Raw genomic sequence first — 22,538 nt, forward strand, 5'->3', positions numbered from 1 at the left:
AATGTTTGACATAACAAATGTGGATGTTTCAATGACAAAAAATGTGCCCCAGCGCCAGGGTATGAAGGGGCAGAGGAATTCCAAGTGATGGTATCAGTCTAGTTCTGTCAACATATTGGACCCCAACCTGCCATGTTTTTCTATCGTTGCAGGTGATTTTCAAAGCCAAGTCAAAATATTCTCCAGAATTACTCAAATACCGGTAAGTACCATGGGGCGTCTGTCTCTGTGGTAGAGGGGGAAAGTGCCGACACAGGAATCTCATTTCTCCATTGGGGTTTGCACACATCGCTCCTCTGTGAGCCGCTGGCAACAGTCCTGCCTGCTGGCTGTTTGCCCACAAGCATCGTGTGCTTTGCCAGTGAGGGTCGGGTCACCGAATCATGACCTCATGAATCATGGGGCTTGCATCATACTTACCCAATTCAGAAACAAAAGCCTGGTGCCTTTCCTAACAGGAAGAAATAGAGGGGAATAAAATAGGTGTCTCTAAACCTTTCTAAGGCACTTGGGAAGTAAGAGCCTCAGCAGAAGGAAATGGGGCTCCTTGAAGATGCTGGTGCTTGGCCGGGTGCTTCCGCTTCCCCATCCTGCACTTCCCATGCTCTCACTGCAGGTGCAGATGTGGGTGTGGGTGCAGGTGTAGGCGCAGGTACTGATGTGGGTGCAGGTGCAGATGTGGGTGCAGATGCGGGTGCAGGTGCAGATGTGGGTGCAGATGCGGGTGCAGGTACTGATGCGGGTGCAGGTGCGGGTGCAGGTGCAGATGCGGGTGCAGATGCGGGTGCAGGTGCAGATGCGGGTGCAGATGCGGGTGCAGATGTGGGTGCAGGTGCAGATGTGGGTGCAGGTGTGGGTGCAGGTGCTGATGTGGGTGCAGGTGCAGATGTGGGTGCAGGTGCGGGTGCAGGTGCGGATGTGGGTGCAGGTGCAGATGTGGGTGCAGATGCGGGTACAGGTGCAGATGTGGGTGCAGGTGCAGATGCGGGTGCGGGTGCAGGTGCGGGTGAAGGTGCAGATGCGGGTGCAGGTGCGGGTGCGGGTGCAGATGTGGGTGCAGGTGCAGATGTGGGTGCAGGTGCGAATGTGGGTGCAGGTGCGGATGCGGGTGCAGGTGCGGGTGCAGGTGCAGGCATGGGTGCAGGTGCAGATGTGGGTGCAGATGTGGGTGCGGGTGCAGGTGCAGATGCTGGTGCAGATGTGAGTGCAGGTGCAGGTGCAGATGTGGGTGCAGGTGCAAGTGCAGATGCGGGTGCAGGTACAGATGTGGGTGCAGATGCTGATGCGGGTGCAGGTGCTGATGTGGGTGCAGGTTTGGGTGCAGGTGCAGGTGCGGGTACAGATGCGGGTGCAGATGTGGGTGCAGGTGCGGGTGCAGGTGCCGATGTGGGTGCAGGTGCTGATGTGGGTGCAGATGTGGGTGCAGGTGCAGGTGCAGATGTGGGTGTGGGTGCAGGTGTGGGTGCTGATGTGGGTGCAGGTGCAGATGCGGGTGCAGGTGCGGGTGCCGGTGCAGGTGCAGGCATGGGTGCAGGTGCAGCTATGGACCTGCATCGCCCCTGCAGCCTGCCACCTGGTAGCTTGACCCTGCTTGTCTCAGCTGCTAAGTGCCAGTAGGCTCCAGCTATTTGTTTTCCAGAACTCCAGGGCCCATTGAACTCCAAGTGGCTACACAGCTGCGTGCAGGGTATCCATTCCCATACAGAAATACCATTCTGACCAATCAGTACTCATTTAGGCATCACGAGGAAGACAGTATTATAGTTGAGAGTGTACACTCTATTTGAAGGTGGCTTAAACAACACAAAGGCTTGGAGAATCAGGCAAAGCAGAATATGCAACATGCCGAAAGCGTGGACCCGAGGAGGCATGGACATTTTCTGGAAGAAGAGAGGCTTGTGCTGGGTGTAATCTGGAAGGGAACCTCTTTAGTTACGTGAGGAGGTGGATCTGCATTTTCCTATGGAGGGGTTCATAGCTCTTCCCAGATTTTCAAAGAGGCCTGTGACATCTGTAAGGCCAAGAGCCAGTGGCTTAAAGAATACTCAAGTTTGGCCGGGCACAGTGGCTCACACCTGTAACCCTAGCACTTTGGGAGGCCGAGGTGGGTGGATCACTAGAGGTCAGGAGTTTGATGCCAGCCTGGCCGATATAGTGAAACCCTGTCTCTACTAAAAAATTCAAAAATTAGCCGGGCGAGGTAGCACATCCCTGTTGTTTCCGGTACTTGGAAGGTCGAGGTGGGAAGATCACTTGAGCCCAGGAGGTAGAAATTGCAATGAGCCAAGATTGCACCATTGTGCTCCAGCCTGGGCAGCAGAGTGAGAATTTGTCTCAAAAAAAAAGATCAGGTTTGACTGGGGTTGGGGGAGGAGAACAGGCTTCTGGAAGAGGCGAGGGGGTGCAGCGTGAGTCCAGGGGTTCTGGAATGTCTGCCCAGGAGAATTTCACCACCAGCAGCAAACATTTCTGAAAAGGTAACTATGGCCGTTGCCTCCTGGGGTCAAAATGAAAAACTATTTTTTTACTTTTTTTTTTTTTTGAGACAGACTCACTCTGTTACCCAGGCTGGAGTGCAGTGGCGCGATCTCGGCTCACCGCAACCTCCGCCTCCTGGATTCAAGCAATTCTCCTGCCTCAGCCTCGTGAATAGCTGGGACTACAGGCACGTGCCACCATGCCCAGCTAATTTTTGTAATTTTAGTAGAGATGGGGTTTCACCATGTTGGCCGGGATGGTCTCAACTCTTGACTGCGTGATCCACCTGCTTCCACAAAGTGCTGGTATTACAGGCACGAGCCGTCACTCCTGGCTATTTATTCACTTTTTAAAATATGTTAAGTCATATACATATTTTATTTAAATATATATCATCTAAAAATATGTAAATACTTTTTACTTAAAATTCTGAAGGTGTAGTAGTTTAATCCTGAGTTTATGTCAAGGAAACCAGTTGAGAAAGTTTTTCAGAAGTTCAGAAGGTTCTGTGAAGGTTCCTGGGCCCCTGACTTGTACCCTTACAAGACTGAGCGTCCCTGGCCTTGTTTTGTTTTTTGCCTGATCTTGCCGTCTTCCTTCACTACTTTCTGCATAGCTCAGTTCACATCTCTACCAACTCAGGTGGAACTTCAGCGTCTGCTGTGAAATGATGTTGGTTCCAAGGAGAGTGATTTAAAGGACAGGTTGAGTGTCCCTAATCTGAAATGCTTGGGACCAAAAGTGTTTCAGATTTCAGAGATTTTTGGATTTTGAAATATTTGCATATAAAGGCCAGGCATGGTGACTCACGCCTGTAATTCCAGCACTTTGGGAGGCCAAAGCGGGTGGATCATTTGAGGTCAGGAGTTTGAGACCAGTCTGGCTAACGTGGTGAAACCCCGTTTCTACTAAAAATACAAAAATTAGCTGGGGTGGTGGTGGGCACCTGTAGTCCCAGCTACTCAGGAGGCTGAGACGGGAGAATCGCTTGAACCCAGGAGGTGGAGGTTGCAGTGAGTGGAGATCGTGCCGTGCCATTGCACTCCAGCCTGGGCAACACAGCAACTCCATCTCAAAAAAAAAAAGGAAAAAGAAATATTTGTATATACATAATGAGATACGGGGGGATGGGATGGGACACAAGTCTAACATGAAATTTATTAATCTTTCAGATACACCTTATATCCTGAAGGGAGTTTTATACAATCTTTTTAATACTGCGTAAAAGAGTTTTAACTGTGTTTTGACTATGTCTATCACATGAAGTCAGGTGTGGAATTCTCCATTTGTGGCATCACGTTGATTGATACTCAGTTTCAGATTTGGAGCGTTTCGCATTTTGAATTTTTGGGTTAGGGATGTTCGACCTGTATGAAGTACAAGTAGACAACCCCCTCTCTTCTCCAGTAACAAAATAGTAGCCTCTCCTCTGCATCTATAGTCTTTGCTTGGCAACCCCTAACCAGAAATGTCAGTCAAAGCATGAGTGAAGATGGAGGTGGGAGAGTAAATTCTGTCTGATTGGACCACAGAACTGAGTTTATCTTGGAAACAGTTGAGGCTGGGGTAATTAGATGTCTTCTAGAGGTGGAATATGAAAGCACTGGTCAGAAAGGAAATTCTTTAAAAAGCTTTCAACCAGCTGTGCTCAGGGGCTCATGCCTGTAATCCCAGCACTTTAGGAAGCCAAGGCGAGCGGATCACCTGAGGTCAGGAGTTCGAGACCAGCCTGACCAACATGGACAAACAGTGTCTCTACTAAAAATTCAAAAAAATTAGCTGGGCATGGTGGCGCATGCCTGTAATCCTAGCTATTCGGGAGGGTGAGGCAGGAGAACTGCTTGAACCCGGGAGGCGGAGGTTGCAGTGAGCTGAGATGGTGCTATTGCATTCTAGCCTGGGCAGCAAAAGCAAAACTCCATCTCAAAAAAAAAAAAAAAAAAAAAAAGGAAAAAAAAAAAAAAGCTTTCAACCTCTGAGCACAGGGACTGGGTCTTCAGGGGAGAAGATATGTGGGTGGGGCAGTTGTCCCCTGATCCTTGAGCCACCGTATACCTTGAAGACAGGCTGTGCTAACATGTGGTTGCATTTTATTGGAAAGGGATTTGCAGAAGTGAAGGGAGAAGATGGGGAGAAGTATATTTGGATCCAGATGTTAAAAGTGAGACGTTTGGGGCTGGGCATGGTGGCTCACACCTCTAGTCCCAGCACTTTGGGAGGCAGAGGTGGGTGGATCACCTGAGATCAGGAGTTTGAGACCATCCTGGCTAACAGGGTGAAATTTTGTCTCTACTAAAAATAGAAAAATTAGCCGGGCATGGTGGCACATGCTTTTAGTCCCAGCTACTCAGGAGCCTGAGGCAGGAGAATCACTTGAACCCAAGAAGCCACGGTTGCAGTGAGCCAAGATTGCACCATTGCACACCAGCCTGGGCAACAAGAACAAAAACTCAATTAAAAAAAAAAAATCCAATGCAAGACACCTGAAAAGAAAAAAAAAAAAGTGAGACGTTTGGGCCAGTGAAGTTGGAGAGTTCCTTGAAGCAGGAGGGTGAGGTTTCAACGGGAGATGCCTGTTAACCCAGTGCTTGTAGTTGCCAAATACAAAGAAATACTAGGAGTTACTTCTGCGTAGGCACATCTTTACTCTCATTTATACAATTCTTCATTTCTCTTAAACCAGATGCCACTAGAGACATTTCAGGCCACAGTCTCTCCTTGAGATGCTTTGGTATGTTGGCTTCTAAGTAGATTGGCTTTCGTAATTTAATCATGACTCACCTGAAATAAAACAGGAGCCATTAGTCTCGAACTAGTTGAAACTTTCCACTCCAATCCATTCCTGTAGCAATTCACTGGTTTTGAAGATAATTTATATTCAACTCAGCCAAGAACCACTTTATTTTTCACTTAAAGTCACCTCTACCCTCCCACATCTGCTAGCTCAGAGTTTTGCTTGAGTGGAAGCCAGTGTGATTCAGGCTTTCTTCTTTCTCAGTCTATGTATTTTAAATTACTCGGTTTAAGAAATGTGAACATTTGGCATGGGGGTGCTCAAGAGCACTTCGATTTTGATTTTAAACATTTTCAACTGTTTGCCCTGCAGCTTTGTGAGTTTTTAAATAAGTAAAAAATATGGTGAGCCAGGTTTTTTGTTTGTTTTTCTTTTTTAAGATGGAGTTTTGCTCTTGTTGCCCAGGCTGGAGTGCAATGGTGCAATCTTGACTCACTGCAACCTCCGCCTCCCGGGTTCAAGTGATTCTCCTGTCTCAGTCTCCTAAGTAGCTGGGATTACAGGTGCCCACCACTAAGCCTGGCTAATTTTTGCTAGAGGTGGGGTTTCACCATGTTGGCCAGGCTGTTCTTGAACCCCTGACCTCAGATGATCTGCCCTCCTCAGCCTCCCAAAGTGCTGGGATTAGAGGTGTGAGCCACTGCGCCTGGCCTTTTTTTGTTGTTTTGAAGAGACAAGGTCTCACCCAGGCTGGAGTGCAGTGGCAGTGGTACAGTCACAGCTCACCGCAGCCTTCATCTCCTGGGCTCAAGCAGTCCTCCTGCCTCAGCTTCCTGAGTAGCTGGGAATACTGGTGTGTGTCACTATATCCAGCTAATTAAAAAAAAAAAATTGTAGAGATAAGGTCTTGCTGTGTTACCCAGGCTGGCCTAGAACTCCTGGACTTAAGTGACTCTCCTGCCTCAGCCTCCCAAAGTGCTGGGAGGCTCCCAAAGTACATGCCACCATGCCTGGCATACTTTTCCCTTTCTTTAAGCGAAAAAGCAGTGGCTCATGCTTGTCATCCCAGAGCTTTGGGAGGCCGAGGTGGGAGCATCACTTGAGCCCAGGAGTTCAAGACCAGCCCTGGCCCAGAGCAAGATCCTGTCTCTACAAAATAAAAAAATCAGCTGGGCATGTGGGTGCCTGCCTGTGTTCCCAGCTACTCAGAATGCCGAGGTGAGTGGCTCGCTTGGACCTAGGAGGCTGAAGCTGCGGTGAAGTAGAGATGGGGTTTCAGCATGTTGGTCAGGCTTATCTCGAACACCTGACCTTGCAGTCCACCCAACTCAGCCTCCACCCAACTCAGCCTCCCAAAGTGCTGGGATTACAGGCGTGAGCCACCGTGCCCAGCTGGGAGATAAAGTTAAACAATGCTTTACAACTCCTAGCTTCTGTTCTCTCATAATAGGAGGTGGTCAGGTGCTGTGCTGGCTGCCTTGAAGACTCCCTCATCCTTGCATTTGCTGACCAGCAGCACTGATCTTTCCGGTCCCACAGGCAAAGTGGTCTTCCGGGATGCTGGGTCACACTGATTGTTTGATTTCCTTGGGTCATTTCTGTCGCCATGCCAGGATGAGTCATTTATCCTGCCCCTATGGTTTAGGTTAAAAAGCAGTAGTTTTGGGGGGCAATGTACAAAACTGTTTCTGTGGAAACACATTTTTTTGGTGCAGTTTATTCTGGCCACCTTTTAAAACTCTCTCCCCACACCTCCAGATCACTCCACATCACAGCTGCAGGCATAGAGGGGAGGGAAAAAAAACCACCTCATTTTGCAAGATAGTTTTGCATTATAAAAGTGATAACGAGCTTATTAGGAAAAACATTATAAAATAGAAGAAGATAGAAATTTTGTGAATATAGACACGTGGAAAGAAGGAAAGCAAGTGCGCTGAACTTCCCCTTCTCTCAGTGTAGACCTCCCTCCAGCCCGGAGATACAATGATGTTTTCCATTGTAGATTTTTATGTAGATTACCCAAAACAAAGTTGAAGTCTGTATCACATTTCCAATTTTGCTTTTTTATTTTTATTTTTAATTTTTTTTTTTCTTTTGAGACAGAGTTTCACTCTTGTTGCCCAGGCTGCAGTGCAATGGCGCAGTCTTGGCTCACCACAACCCCCACCCCCCAGGTTCAAGCAATTCTGCCTCAGCCTCCCGAGTAGCTGGGATTATAGGCATGCACTACCATACCCGGCTAATTTTTTGTATTTTTAGTAGAGACAGGGTTTCAGCATGTAGGCCAGGCTGGTTTCGAACCCCTGACCTAAGGTGATCCACCCATCTCGGCCTCCCAAAGTCCTGGGATTACAGGCATGAGCCACTGTGCCTGGCTCTGCATCCTGACTTTTTAAAATGTTGTTAGATCACACATATTTTTTTTCATATTGTTTCAAACCTTCCAACACAGCCTCCTCTCTTGAGATAATAACAGGCTTTTGTTTAGTAGACTAAACAAAGCCCCCTAAAGGCTCAGAGGATAGGATGTGATAGATAAAAATCAAGGGGGAGGAAGATTCTAGGCAGAAAAATCAGCTTGCAGAAAGTCAGGAGGTGGAGACATCCGGACACATTTAAAACAGAGTCGAGCAGCTTGATTAGTGTGTGGCCTCTCCATAGACTGATCTGCCTGTGAGTGCTGGGGTCTGGAGGATGCAGGGTGGGACTTTAGGGCAAAGGTGAATTAGGAACTATATTCGTTCTGGCCTGAGGCATGAGATGCTGTGTGAGGCTGGCACAGGAGGCATAGAGTGGGGATGAAAAATCGACTGACCTTGACAATGGAGTGTATAGGAGTGAATGTCATCAAAGAAAAACATTGCAGTTTAAGAGTCTATGAGGCCAGGCACGGTGCCTTACGCCTGTAATCATAGCACTTTGGGAGGCTGAGTTGGGTGGATCACGAGGTCAGGAATTCAAGACCAGCCTGGCCAACATAGTGAAACCCATCTCTACTAAAAATACAAAAATTAACCAGTGTGGTAGCACACGCCTGTAGTCCCAGCTACTCAGGAGGCTGAGGTGGGAGAATCACTTGAACCCGGGAGGCGGAGGGTGCAATGAGCCGAGACCACACCATTGCACTCCAACTGGGTGACAGGGTAAGTTTCCAACTCAAAGAAAAAAAAAAGTCTATGAAAAGCTATGGCACCTTTAACAGAAATAGGAACACTTAGAGGCATGTTAGATGAGGCATATTGGGGCCGAGTGTGGTGGCACAGGCCTATAGTCCTAGCTACTTGGGAGGCTGAGGTGTGAGGATTGCTTGAGCAATTGAGGATTGCAGGAGTTCAAGGCTGCAGTGAGCTGGGATTGCACCACTGCACTCCAGCCTGGGTGACACAGCAAGACCCCAACTCAAAAAAAAAAAAAAAAAAAAAAAAAGACATTGGGAATTGAGTTTGGGAGATGCTAGCTTGAGGGAGCAGCGCCTCGGAATGTAGGCTGTTAGAGACGCGATCAGAGGCATAGCTTGAGACAAAAGATGTTTGAGCTCAGTCGTACAAAAGTCATGATTGAAGCTACAGAAGCAGGCGTATTTTCTGAGGAAGAGTGTAGGCTGGTGTAGTGGCTCACAGCTGTAATCCCAGCACTTGGGGGAGGCCGAGACAGGAAGATCACTTGAGGCCAGGAGTTTGAGGCTGCAGTGAACCACGATTGTGCTGCTGCATTCCAGCCTGGGTGGCACAGAGAGATGCCGTCTCAAAAAATACAGAAAATCATGGAAGAGGAAGCATTTTCTACTCATGTAGCGGAAGTGAAAAATACAGAAAATCATGGAAGAGGAAACATTTTCTACTCATGTAGCGGAAGTGAAAAATACAGAAAATCATGGAAGAGGAAACATTTTCTACTCATGTAGCGGAAGTGGATCATCATCAGGGTCATCCTCATCTGTTCATGTTGAGTCAGTGGAGGAGGAGGAGGAGGGAGAAGAAGGGTTGATCTGGCTGTCTCTAGGGTGGCAGTGGAGGAAAAGCCACCCCTAAGTGGCGCTGCATGGTTCAGTCCGTATTGCTCAAGGGTCAACAGTGTTTCAGACAGCACCCACGAGTAATCGTCTGGAAAACGTAAGTGGCCAGACGGTGGGCTCCCCAGAGGCTGCTGCATGGCATGTGTGTACAAGCCAACAGCGGTCCAAAAACAATAGGGCCATGACCAGCGGCTTCTGGATGTTTTCAACTAGCGCTCTTCACAAAAGCACAGTAGATCAAACAACAAAAGCAGGGCTTTTGAGAATCCGGAAGGCAGACTTTTGGTAACTCCCGAAGGGCCCTGCCTTTGTGTCTCTCCACAGCCCCTCTGGCGCATAGCCTCCTGCCCTGACTCCCCCATCACTGTGAGAACACGGGGCGGAGCACGTGAGAACCGTAGCACCGCCCTGTAGGCCGGAAGCTGCCCTGGAAGCTCCACAGTCATTATTTCTCTGTCCCCCTCCACGGCCCTGAGAGACTGACACGCACACCTCCAGCTCTCGGGAAGAGGAAGCCGCGGTGCTTGCTTGCTTAGGTGACTGGCTCAAGGTCGCGTGCAGATTTCAGCTTCCTGATTTTGACCTCCTACACCAAGGGCTTTACAACAGGTTTCAGGAAGAGAAGAAATACTCCTGCACTGAATGCAGGGTTCCACAGTGCAAGGTGATCCTGACCGTGGAAACACAAAAACGTGAAGCAAAGGGTGTGTCTTAGAATTGAAGGAGAAGGGGGCTGGGCGTGGTGGCTCACACATGTAATCCCACCACTTTGGGAGGCTGAGACAGGTGGATCATGAGGTCAGGAGTTCAAGATCAGCCTGGTCATCATAGTAAAATCGTCTCTACTAAAAATGCAAACATTAGCCAGGTGTGGTGGCACGCAGCTGTAATACCAGCTACTCAGGAGGCTGAGGCGGGAGAATCGCTTGAACCCGGGAGGCAGAGGTTGCAATGAGCTGAGACCGCCATTGTACTCCAGTCTTGAGTGACAGAGTGAGACTCTTGTCTCAAAAAAATAAAAAAAAAATAAAATGGAAAGATAGGGCACTTAGTGGGAGCCCAGCATGGCATTTTGAGGCTGGTGACACTGGAGGGTGGGGCTGCCCCTCTCATGCCCACAGTCTGGTGGGGGAGAGGTTGGAGGCGTGGAGGGCCTGTGACATGACTGAGGGGTTGTGCTCAGTGATCAGGGCCTAGAAAAGAATCTGTCCGTGGCAAATCATTAATGTTTCTTTTTTGAAAAAGAAACTTGTTTCTGTTTGAAAAGCTGTGAGTGCATCATGACACATGAGGTTGAATCCCCGGGACTTCACAGCGCTCCCATCGTCGCAGGGATCTTGGGTGGCAGGGGGCGCTGTTCCCATCTCACTGCAGCCATGCTGGATGCCATGCTTTTTGGCTGTCACGCTGGGGTGGTGGCTCCCTTCCTGCATGTCTGACTCGCCGTCTCTCTGATGCATGCACTTTGTCCCTCCAGGGCCTACCCATTCCTACTGTGGCACCTTCTGTCCCCCTGAGCTGCTTGCCTCGTCTTCATCCGCCTTCTCAGCACAGGCCTGATGAGCAGCCAGCCCCCTGCACAGGGCTATGCAGGAAGAAGCCTGCAGTCCTTTCTCCCTCCCCAGGAAGATATAATTCCCTTATGACATGCTTCCCCACGAGCCAGGGCACTAGCAGCTGCTGTGCTAGAGCATTCACAGGAAATAAAAGGCAGTCCTTGATAGCTGGTGTCATGCTTTTTGGACTGATTGCTTCCTTCTTCCCTCCCTCCCCTCTTAAACCTTCTTCATGGAGACCCGTCACCTACTGTGTGGATGGAGAGAGTGAAAATGGAGAGTCTTGGTCGGGTGCACTGTCTCATGCCTGTAATCCCAGCACTTCGGGAGGGCGAGGTGGGTGGATCATGAAGTCAGGAGTTTCAGACTAGCTTGGCCAAGATGGGGAAACCTCGTCTCTACTAAAAATACAAAAATGAGCCAGTGTAGTGGCACCTGTAATCCCAGCTACTCAAGAGGCTGAGGCAGAGAATTACTTGAACCCAGGAGGCAGAGGCTTCGAGTTGAGATTGTGTCACTGCACTCCAGCTGGGGTGACAGAGTGAGACTCCATCTCAAAAAAAAAAAAAAAAGGAAAAAAATGGAGAGTCTCATCTTCCACAGGACTTTTCATCTAGGGAGACGCAGTCATTGATCAGATGGTCACCCGTCTGTTTTGTTATAAGCTATGATAAGTCTGTGAGGTTAAAATAGGAGCCAGGAGAGCAGAAGTCAGAGAAACCTGGCTGCATGGGTACGCACGTGTGTGTGTGTGTGTGTGTGTGTGCATGTGAGGAGGTAGCTGGGGGTCGGGGGTGTGTTTGCTGCAGTGCTGTTTGAGCTAAGATCTAGAGGATGAGCAGGAGCTGGGTAGACAAAGTTCTTTGATAGAACTGGGTTCTGAAAGTTACGTGAGAGATTTTGCCAGTGGATGGCAAATTATTAATTACAAGACATAAAGTGCCATTCGGATTAGCCTGAGTAACTGAGGGGTTATGTCACACTGAAATGTGAGGCAGGAAATGAAATCGCAGCTGGGCATGGGCCTGGGTGGGCTGGAACCAAGGTCTCCTTGGCCCGTAGCCCCTGCCCCTCTCCGTGTCTTTTTCTCTGTCTGCCTCTTTCTCTAGCCCCTCCCTCTCCCTGCCCCGCCGACTCTTCATCAGTGTATGTCTGGAGCTGGGACTAGAATCCCAGTTTCTGTGTCCCAGTCTTTCCATAGATTTTACACAGGTCACTCAGGAAGTGTGTAGCTCCGAGAAACCGCAGGTGAAAAATGGCCAATGAAGTAGAGTTTTGCATTTCTTAAACCTTGGGCAGTTGCTGTGGCAGATTTTTTTTTTTTTTTTTTTTTTTTTTTTTTTTGAGACTGAGTCTCACTGTGTCACTCAGGTTAGAGTGCAGTGGCGTGATCGGAGCTCACTGCAACCTCCGCCTTCCGGGTTCAAGTGATTCTCTTGCTTCAGCCTCCCGAGTAGCTGGGATTCCGGGTGTGTGCCATCATGCCCGGCTAACTTTTGTATTTTTAGTAGAGAGAGGGTTTCACCATGTTGGCTGGGCTGATCTCAAACTCCTGACCTCAAGCAATCCACCTGCCTTGGCCTCCCAAAGTATTGGGATTACAGGTGTGAGGCACTGCATCCGGCCTCTGGACTCCACTTCAGTAATGACTTTTGGGGGGTAAAATGCATTATACAAATTCATCATCTCACCTAATCCCCACAAAAGACCTATAAGGTAGGTATTATGTAGTCTTATTTTCAAGTGATGAAACTGAGGCTCAGAGGTTGCATTTTCGCCTGTTAATTCTAACAATGTGGAGCTGTCAGAAGGCCGTAAAACCCCGTCCCAAGCCATGCTCTCCGCTCTTCGCTGTGACTAGGGAGCACTCACTCAGTGAGTGTCCATGCCAGCCAACGTGTGTGAGCTCCCAGTCTTCACAATCTCCCACAGATAGGGAAAGTGGGGTTCAGAGAGGTACAAGCCCATCCAGAGGCACAATCTGGGGTCAGTTTGTAATCTGAATCTGGGAACATCTACTGCCAAAGTCCAAGCTCTTAAATGTCACCTTTGGTGTGTCTGCTTCTGGCGGTGCACCAAAACACACCCGTTTCCTTCTGGATTGATGTGCACGTGCAGCTCACCAGTTCCTCCCATCCTTTCCAGGTTGCCCCTCTACCTGGCCTCACTCTTCATCAGCCTTGTTTTCCTGTTGGTGAATTTAACCTGTGCCGTGCTGGTGAAGACGGGAAATTGGGAGAGGAAGATTATCGTCTCCGTGCGAGTGGCCATTAATGACACGCTCTTCGTGCTGTGTGCCGTCTCTCTCTCCATCTGTCTCTACAAAATCTCTAAGATGTCCTTAGCCAACATTTACCTGGAGTCCAAGGTAGTTGGAAATGTGGTCGAGATCCCTCCCATGAAACGTGTTCTCAAAATAGTTTCCTGGTTTGCAAAAGTACATTTTGATGAATTTTAGACTTGATTTTTGCCTTGACTTTCTCTGTTTTATCATCTCCCACACAGGGGCTGCTCAAGGCTTTTAACGACAGAACTGCAGTTTTTAATTGGAGGGGTTAAATCATAGGTTGTCAAAACACCACTGAGCTCGCCCCTACGGCACATGATCTAACAAAGCACAACTGCCCCCCCGCCAAAAAAAACCAAAATCCTGGATGTCGTTAATGACGGTTTAACACAATAATCAAAAGGCAGTTTTTGTTTTTTGGTCATGGTAGCTATCTGTTTTGAGCTTTTTGTTTGTTTTTGAGACAGAGTTTTGCTCTTGTCACCCAGGCTGGAGTGCAGTGGTGTAATCTCAGCTCACGGCAACCTCCGCCTCTTGGGTTCAAGCGATTCTCCTGCCTCAGCCTCTTGAATAGCTGGGATTATACTTGAATAGCTGGGATTACAGGCATGCAGCACCACGCCTGGCTAATTGTATATTTTTACTAGAGATGGGGTTTCTCCATGCTGGTCAGGTTAAGGTTGGTCTCAAACTCCGACCTCAGGTGATCCGCCCACCTTGGCTTCTGAAAGGACTGGGATTACAGGCATGAGCCACTGTGCCCGGCCTGAGTTTTAGTTTTTCAGTCATGTTGACTTATCTGTTTTAAGCCAGGGTCTTTTAACTGTCTGGAAACTGGTAGCTTCATAACGTGGGGCACAGACCACTGATTTCCACGTCATTCCAAGCCCACGGTCACATGAGGGCTCCCATATTCCCTGCCTCAAAGACTCTGGACAGAGCCGTCCAGAGCTCTGCCCCAGCCATTGTCCCTCTGAGATTGTTTACTTGCCTCCTTGAGCCAGAAGCCCCCGGCCCGGGCTCACCTGGTGCGAGTGGAAGCCAAGAAGGTCCTCTTGGAGCTGAGCGGTGGCCATTAGAGATTTGGCAAATAAGCCACCTGACTTTCCTGCTCGTATACTCTAGGCCTTGGGCAAATGGTGCATATTTTAACCCTGTTGAAGGCATCTCCAAACCATGTCCCAGGGTCCATATGAAGATAACTTGAAATTGTAGGAAGGAGTGTGGATGAGATGAGGTTTGGAGTGGGTTTCAGGGCCTCAGGATGAAGGACTCTGATGGAAGACCCGAGACTGCAGTGCCCCTGAGGTCCCAAAGGGCTTCCCAGACTCACACAGGTAGGGGCTGGGGAAGGGGCTGGTGTCTCGGACCTGGAGTGGCCCATATCTTCTGCTTCCTCTTTTCCAGGGCTCCTCCGTGTGTCAAGTGACTGCCATCGGTGTCACCGTGATACTGCTTTACACCTCTCGGGCCTGCTACAACCTGTTCATCCTATCATTTTCTCAGAACAAGAGCGTCCATTCCTTTGATTACGACTGGTACAACGTATCAGACCAGGTCAGTGGGGGCGCGGACGAGGTGCCACCTGACCCGGGACTACAGCTGGCCCTTGGTATCCTCAAGGCACTGGTTCTAGGACCCCAGAAAATACCAAAATCTGAATGCTCAAGTATAAAATGGCGTAGTATCTGCATATAACCTACACACATCCTTCTGTATATTTCAATCTCTAGATGACTTACAATACCAAATACAATGCAAATGCTATGTAAACAGTTGTTATACCTTGTTTGAAAATTTCTATTATTATTATTATTATTTTTTGAGACGGAGTTTCGCTCTTGTTACCCAGGCTGGAGTGCAATGGCGCGATCTCGGCTCACCGCAACCTCCGCCTCCTGGGCTCAGGCAATTCTCCTGCCTCAGCCTCCTGAGTAGCTGGGATTACAGGCACGTGCCACCATGCCCAGCTAATTTTTAGTATTTTTAGTAGAGACGGGGTTTCACCATGTTGACCGGGATGGTCTCGATCTCTTGACCTCGTGATCCACCCGCCTCGGCCTCCCAACGTGCTGGAATTACAGGCTTGAGCCACCGGGCCCGGCCGAAAATTTCTATTATTATTATTATTTGAGACGGAGTCTAGCTCTTCGCCCAGGCGGAGTGCAGTGGCGCGATCTTGGCTCACTGTAACCTCTGCCTCCTGAGTTCAAGCGATTCTGTTGCCTCAGCCTCCCAAGTAGCTGAGATTACAGATGCCAGCCACCATGCCCAGCTATTTTTTTTTTGTATTTTTAGTAGAGACAGGGTTTCACTATGTTGGCCAAGCTGGTCTGAAACTCCTGACCTCATGATCTGCCTGCCTCGGCCTCCCAAAGTGCTGGGATTACAAGCGTGAGCCACTGCACCTGGCTGAAATTTCTATTATTTTTAATTGTTATTAATATTTTTTATTTTCAAATATTTTTTATCTGCAGTTGGTTGAGTCTGTAGATGTAGAACCCGCTGATACGGAGGGCCACCTGTATTTGTCTTTCAGTGGTCCACATGGCAGAGAAGTACAGATCACTTCCCTGTGTGGCATCTGAACCTCACCTGTCAGATGGTATCATAGCACCTGCAGTGTTCCATTTCACATGTCTTTTGAGAAAACCAGGAGACTATATGTGTGTATATATCCACGTACATGTGTACACACATACTTTTCACTCCTTTCTCCCTTTTAAGGCTCTTGTTAAGCAGTAATTTTTTTTTTTTTAAGATGGAGTTTCGCTCTTGTTGCTCAGGCTGGAGTGCAGTGGTGCAGCCTCAGCTCACTGCAGCCTCTGTTTCCTAGATTCAAGCAGTTCTCCTGCCTCAGCCTCCAGAGTAGCTGGGATTACAGGTGCCCACTACCATACCTGGCTAATTTTTTGTAGTTTTAATAGAGACGGGGTTTCGCCATGTTGGCCAGGCTGGTCTTGTACTCCTGTCCTGAGGTGACCCACCTGCCTCGGCCTCCCAAGGTGCTGGAATTACAGACATGAGCTACCACACTGGCCAGTATACTTAATTTTTTAAAAGTGCTTCCTTATAATTATGGTATTATTAAGGGGTGACATTTGCAAAGGTTAAGCAAATTGTATTCAGATTTCAGAAAATACACAGGACCATGAAGTTATGAGAATTTTTTTTTTTTTTTTTGCCATAGTTATCCTCAGGGAGAAAATGTTTTTTTTCAATGGAGCATGTACACAGCATTTGAGAAAATCTAGACGAAAGTGACTGGGGATATTAAAGTTTTAGTAAAAGTTCATGGCACTCGTCACAATATGATACTGTTTCCAAAAATACATTCTATAAATTTATATGTCGTAAAGCAAATTAATAAAGGTAGTGAAATGACATCTGGCATCCCTGCTCAAAAAAATAGATAAAACAATGAGAATGAACTACCATTCACTCATTTGACAAACAGCAGTTTGTTTTCTTATCTTGGGCAGCGTGCAAAGTGCCAGGGATACGAAACTGAACAGACTCATTCCCTGCTCTGTGGGAGCTTTGTGGTCCACTAAGGAAAAGAGACACACAGATTAGCCATTAATAAAGAAATATAACAAAATAGAGGACATCTTATGCAAGCATTAAGGGCTCTGATTAGTGGTCAAACTGTACTGATTCATGCTAGGAGACTGGTATCAGAACTGTTTCTATAAAGTGACTAGCTCACAAGTAGGGGAAGACACTTAAGTAACAAGGCAAGAAATATAACCTACAGATTGGTACAGGATCACTTGCAGCTTTAACATTAATATTTTAAACTCCTCTCCATTTTCCTGGGAAACCTGAGCTATCTATTAGAAACTTCCCTATTAGAAATTTATTAGATGGATTTGCAAAGATTCCTTAGCTTTTCTTGGAAAAGTACTGAATACCTAACCATCTATAAGTCTGCTTCTAACATCTCAACGGTGCTCAAACCCTGAGCTGGATTTGGACAGTGGAAGAAAGAATAAAATGATTATGATAAGCTAAATCTGTGAGGACAGGGTAAAATTGTGTTATAATTAGAAAGAATTAAAACAACAGCAGCAGCAACACCACAGACACACACCACACAGCAAACACAGCATGGGAGGAAGCCAGACAAGCACTGCGAAGGGTGTGCACTATTTTGAGGAAATCAAATATATGAAAATCTAAACTTTAAGCAATGATTAACGACAATCATGATACACAAAGAGTTTGATTTTGTATTGTAGTGAAATATACGTAACATTGCTATTTGAGCCGTTTTTTAGTATGCAGTTCAGCGGCATTAAGTACATCCAGGCTGTGCAGCCATCATCACCGTCTCTGGAACTTTTTCATCTTCCTAAACGGAAACTCTGTATCCATTAAGCAACAAAGATTTGGTTTTAACAAAAATTTTTCAGTTTTTCTTTCAATTAAGAATTTATGGGTGCCCTGTCTATGAAGGAATAGCCATTCTTTATTTCTTTCCTTTCCTAATAAACTCGCTTTCACTTACAAACAAACAAACAAATGTATGGGTGGGTGCGGTGGCCTGTGATCCAGCATTTTGGGAGGATCACTTGAGGCCAGTTGAGACCAGCCCTGGCAACATAGCAAAACCTCATCTCTACAAAAAATAAAAAAATTTAAAAATTAGCCAGGCATGTTGGTGCACACCGGTAGTCCTAGCTGCTTGGGAGGACCACTTGAGGCCAGGAGCTGAAGGCTGCGGTAAGCTGTGATCACACCACTGTACTACAGCCTGGATGACAGAGCAAGACCCTGTCTCAAAAAAAAAAAAAATATATATATATATATATATATAATTACAATGGATTTAAAATATGATAATTTTTAAAGTTCTTCTATTTTCATGGGATATTTATGGTTATCTAGATGTGTGTGTTGCCACCAAAATAATCTAGGAGCAAGCAAAACAAATGACCACAGTCGTACATGTTGTTTGTGCAGAATCAAAAAAGAACACATAATTGAGATGTAACATAGAGGAAGCATGGGAGTGATCTTTCTGAGAGTAGCATAAGTAGTTTTGGTCACCAAGCTTTAAGTGTGGTGTTATAGAGAAGGCAAAAGGATTAAGTTTAAGTTACTGGGCCTTTTAAGGTACATTCTTTTTCTGAAACAATGGCCTGATACAGTTGCCCAAACCCAACCAGGCACTTTCCTCCTGTACTTCTGTCCGTTGTGAAGAGAGAACACTGCTCTACCAAGCCCTCTGGCCATCTCACTGGGCCTGACACCAAACACCTTAGGCTCTGAGGATTGGTTTTCTAGACAAGCTAGCATACAGCAGGCTTTAAAAGTGAAAAACAGGATATGGTGTATGTGAAGAAAAGTTTGAAAGTTGATCTCTTTACCTAGGGATGAGACTATGGGGGGATAATAGATGCGACTCTCTAGAATTTAGGAGGAGGCAACATAACCTTCTCACTATTCAATTTTTAAAGAAAGTCAGCTTAGATTTAAGTGAGAGTGTTAGTTTGGACTTTAGAGTTTTGGGAGCATGAAGTAATACAATATCTGAGGTTAGAAGTTTCTGTCTTTGAATATTTTGAAGAAGAGAATAATTTATCCCATATGGTTTAAATAACCCTTATCTGAGATCCAGACCATTACTATTATCTGATTCCGATTTGCATATTTTAGGGGAATGTTCTAACCTATATTTTAATACTTCAAGTAGACATTAACATAGTATATTCTACAGTACATTCTAAAATATAGGGGAGTGTATTGTACTGTAGTATTAGAATTATCCTCTGTTCACATTGGAAAGAATCAATCACATTTATTTTCTTTGCCCTTGGTCTAATGACTGTCCCTCTCTCTCTCTAACAGGCAGATTTGAAGAATCAGCTGGGAGATGCTGGATACGTATTATTTGGAGTGGTGCTTTTCGTTTGGGAACTCTTACCTACCACCTTAGTAGTTTATTTCTTCCGAGTTAGAAATCCTACAAAGGACCTTGTAAGTAAACCATTTTATATTTGTAAGAAAATATCTCCTAATTCTGATCACGAAACCTGCAGTTAGAACTTTTTCTTCACTTTTTAATAGATAAGAGGGCCTCTTTCATTCTGTGGTGGTATGAAAAGTTTCCTTGACTATTTTGAGACATTCATTTCCCTTATCTTTTGAGGGAAAATGTTTTTAAGTTTATTTTACAGAAGAAATGAAAGTATTATAAATTGTATCTTAAGGCCTGGGGAAAGCGATTAACTCTTTTTTTTTTTTTCTTTTTGAGACAGAGTTTTGCTCTTGTTGCCCAGGTTGGAGTGCAGTGGTGTGATCTTGGCTCACTGCAACCTCCATCTCTCAGGTTCAAGCAATTCTCCTACCTCTACCTCCCAAGTAACTGGGATTACAGGCATGTGCCACCATGCCCGGATAATTTTGTACTTTTAGTAGAGATGGGGTTTCACCATGTTGGTCAGGCTGGTCTCGCACTTAGGTGATCGGCCCACCTTGGCCTTCCAAAATGCTGGGATTACAGGTGTGAGCCACTGCGCCTAGCCTCTATTTCTCTTAATGTAACATTGCCTCACTAGTATTTGAGACTTGGACTTGCTGTGAACCAAATATATAAGCTCTTCGCATAGAAAGGAAAAACAGAGAAAAGAGAAATAGAAAATAGAAAATACTAATAGAAAATAGTATGCCGGAAGGTGACTAGAGAATGGGAGGATAGGGCAATAAGAAACATTATTGTAAAGAATGCTCAAGCTGCTTTCCTAGTTTGGTCACATTTCTGTACAACCAACTTTATGTAAATGTCTTTATGGGGCCAGGACAGAAAATGCAAAACCAGGTTGAATGAGAAAGCACCTGGGAGCCTGGTTCCGTAAGTGATTCCAACCACGCAAACTGGTGGTAGCTTATTGACTTACTGATCTATGAAACCCATAGAAAAACACAGTGAGTGGATTTGGGGCAATGTGAGCAGTGTGGGTGGTGAGGAAAGCATAGATGATTAATGTCCTCCGATAATTCACAGCTCATATTTCATACCCACGTGACTGTCCTGTTGTTTGATCCTGTTTTTGGAAGCTGGAGACAGAGGCAGGCTTCAAACCAAGCAGTCTGGTTCCAGAGTCCATGGTTTTTTGTTGTTGTTGTTGTTTGGTTGGTTGTTTTCAGATGAAGTCTCACTCTGTCACCCAGGCTGGAGTGCAGTGGTGCAATCTCGGCTCACTGCAACCTCTGCCCTCCAGGGTTCAAACGATTCTCCTGCCTCAGCCTCCCAAGTAGCTGGAACTACAGGCATGTGCCACTAGGCCCAACTAATTTTTGTATTTTTAGTAGAGACGGGGTTTTACTATGTTGGCCAGGCTGGTCTTGAACTCCTGATCTCGTGATCCGCCCACCTCAACCTCCCAAAGTGCAGGGATTACAGGCATGAGCTGCTGTGCCTGGCCAAGTCCATGGTTTTAATCCCTATGCTACACTGTAGCTTTCTCTGGCTTCATATGGTGTTGAGAATAAATTATATTCTTAATATATATGACCTAATAGTCCTATCTATAACTTCTGTAATTATATAGGAAAAAAAGTCTAATATTCTTTTTGGGGGAAATCTATAACTTAACTCATACCCATCAACTTTTAAAAGGAATACCCTGCAGGTGGGTCATTTCTTTAAAATGTCATCTACCATTCATATCCATAATTCATTTGGTACAAACAAGTCTCTAAACTTGGCATCATTATAGCCAAGCTTCAGAGCCTCGGTAACGGGATACTCAAAATGCAGCTCTTTACCATCCGTATCAGAATCCCTCAGGGTGCTGGGTGTAAAGATTCTTAGGTCATGTTGGAGACCCAGACCAGAATCTCTGGGGTGGGTTCTGGGAATACACATTTATAATAGAATGCACTGTAAAATTTGAGAATCTCTGTCCTTATCCTTTTCTGAGACTGGGTCTTGCTCTGTCACCCAGGTTGGAGTCCTCCAGCCTTGACCTCCTGGGCTCAAGCGATTCTCTGCCTCAGTTTTGCATGTAGCTGCCATTGCTTGTGTGAGCCATGTTGCCCAGGCTGGTCTCAAACTTCTGGCTGCGTTTTTCTTTTTAAAACAGCTTTATTGGGATATAACTCACTTACCATATAATTTACTCATTTCATGTGTATGTTTCAGTGGTTTGGGGGAGATTCACATATGTGCAACCATCATCACAGCCAATTTTAGAACACTTTCATCACCTTGAAAGGAAACCCCGTACTATATTATCTGTCATTCCCCATTTCCTTTCTGGCCCTGCCCTACCCTCGGGCATAAGCCACTATAATCTCTCGTATCTGTGGATACAGGTATAAGCCACCGCACCCAAATAATTTTTCTATTTTAAGTAGAGATGGGGTTTCACTATGTTGGTCAGGCTGGTCTCAAACTCCTGCCCTCAAGTGATCTCCTGCCTCGGCCTCCCAAAGTGCTGGGATTACAGGTGTGAGCCACTTCGCCTAGCCAAGAGTCTTTTTTTTTTTTTTTTTTTAAATATTAATTTCAAAAGTTTTGGGGGAACAGGTTGTGTTTTGTTGCATGGAAAAGTTTTTTAGTGGTGACTGCTTGAGATTTAGGTGCACCCATCACCTGAACATTGTACACTGTACCCAGTGTGTAGCCTTTTATCCCTTGCCCCCCCCCCTTCCCCCGGGTCCCCAAGTCCATTATATTACTCTTACCATCCCTTTGCGTCCTCATAGCTCAGCTCCTGCTTCTAAGTGAAAACATATGATGTTTGGTTTTCCATCCTGAGTATTATTTCACTTAGAATAATGGTCTCCAGCTCCATCAAGGTTGCTGTTGATGCGATTTCATTCCTTTTTATGGCTGAGTAGTATTTTATGGTATATATATATACATATCTCACATTTTCTTTATCCACTAGTTGGTTGATGGGCTAAATTTAGGCTGAATCCATATTTTTGGAATTGTTAATTGTGCTGCTATAAACATGCCTGTGCAAGTGTCTCTTTTATATAATGACTCCTTTACCTCTGGGTAGATACCGAGTAGTGGGATTGCTGGATCAAATGGTAGTTCTACTTTTAGTTCTTTAAGGAATCTCTGTACTGTTTTCCAGTTTACATTCCCACCAGCAGTATAAAAGTGTTCCTTTTTTGACTGCATCCATGCCAGCATCTGTTATTTTTTTTATTTTGGAACGGTGGTCATTCTTGCAGGAGTAAGGTGGTATCTCATCATGGTTTTGTTTTGCATTCCCCTGATAATTAGCACAGTTGAGGACTTTTTCATATGTTTGTTGGCCATTTGGATATCTTCTTTGGAGAATTCTCTATTTATGTCCTTAGCCTACTTTTCGTTGGGATTATTTGATTTTTTCTTGCTGATAGGTTTGAGTTCCTTGTAGATTCTGGATATTAGTCTTTTGTTGGATGCATAGTCTGCGAATATTTTCTCCTACTCTATGATTTGTCTGTTTGCTGATTATTTCC

The 22,538-nt window shown here is 46.1% G+C and overlaps 1 protein-coding gene across 2 annotated transcripts in view; it reads left to right on the forward strand.

Moving 5' to 3' along the window:
• The window catches only part of GPR137B (G protein-coupled receptor 137B), a 66,017-nt gene that overhangs the window by 28,840 nt on the left and 14,639 nt on the right, over positions 1-22,538 (forward strand). For both annotated transcript variants that reach the window (XM_074385350.1, XM_010345887.3), the window contains exons 2-5: positions 153-202; positions 12,929-13,151; positions 14,478-14,627; positions 18,924-19,052. In XM_074385350.1, the coding sequence (XP_074241451.1) occupies positions 153-202; positions 12,929-13,151; positions 14,478-14,627; positions 18,924-19,052 (552 nt within the window). The remainder of the gene's footprint in view (positions 1-152; positions 203-12,928; positions 13,152-14,477; positions 14,628-18,923; positions 19,053-22,538) is intronic.

Source organism: Saimiri boliviensis, chromosome 14 (assembly GCF_048565385.1).
Source record: "Saimiri boliviensis isolate mSaiBol1 chromosome 14, mSaiBol1.pri, whole genome shotgun sequence".
Lineage (NCBI taxonomy): Eukaryota > Metazoa > Chordata > Mammalia > Primates > Cebidae > Saimiri > Saimiri boliviensis.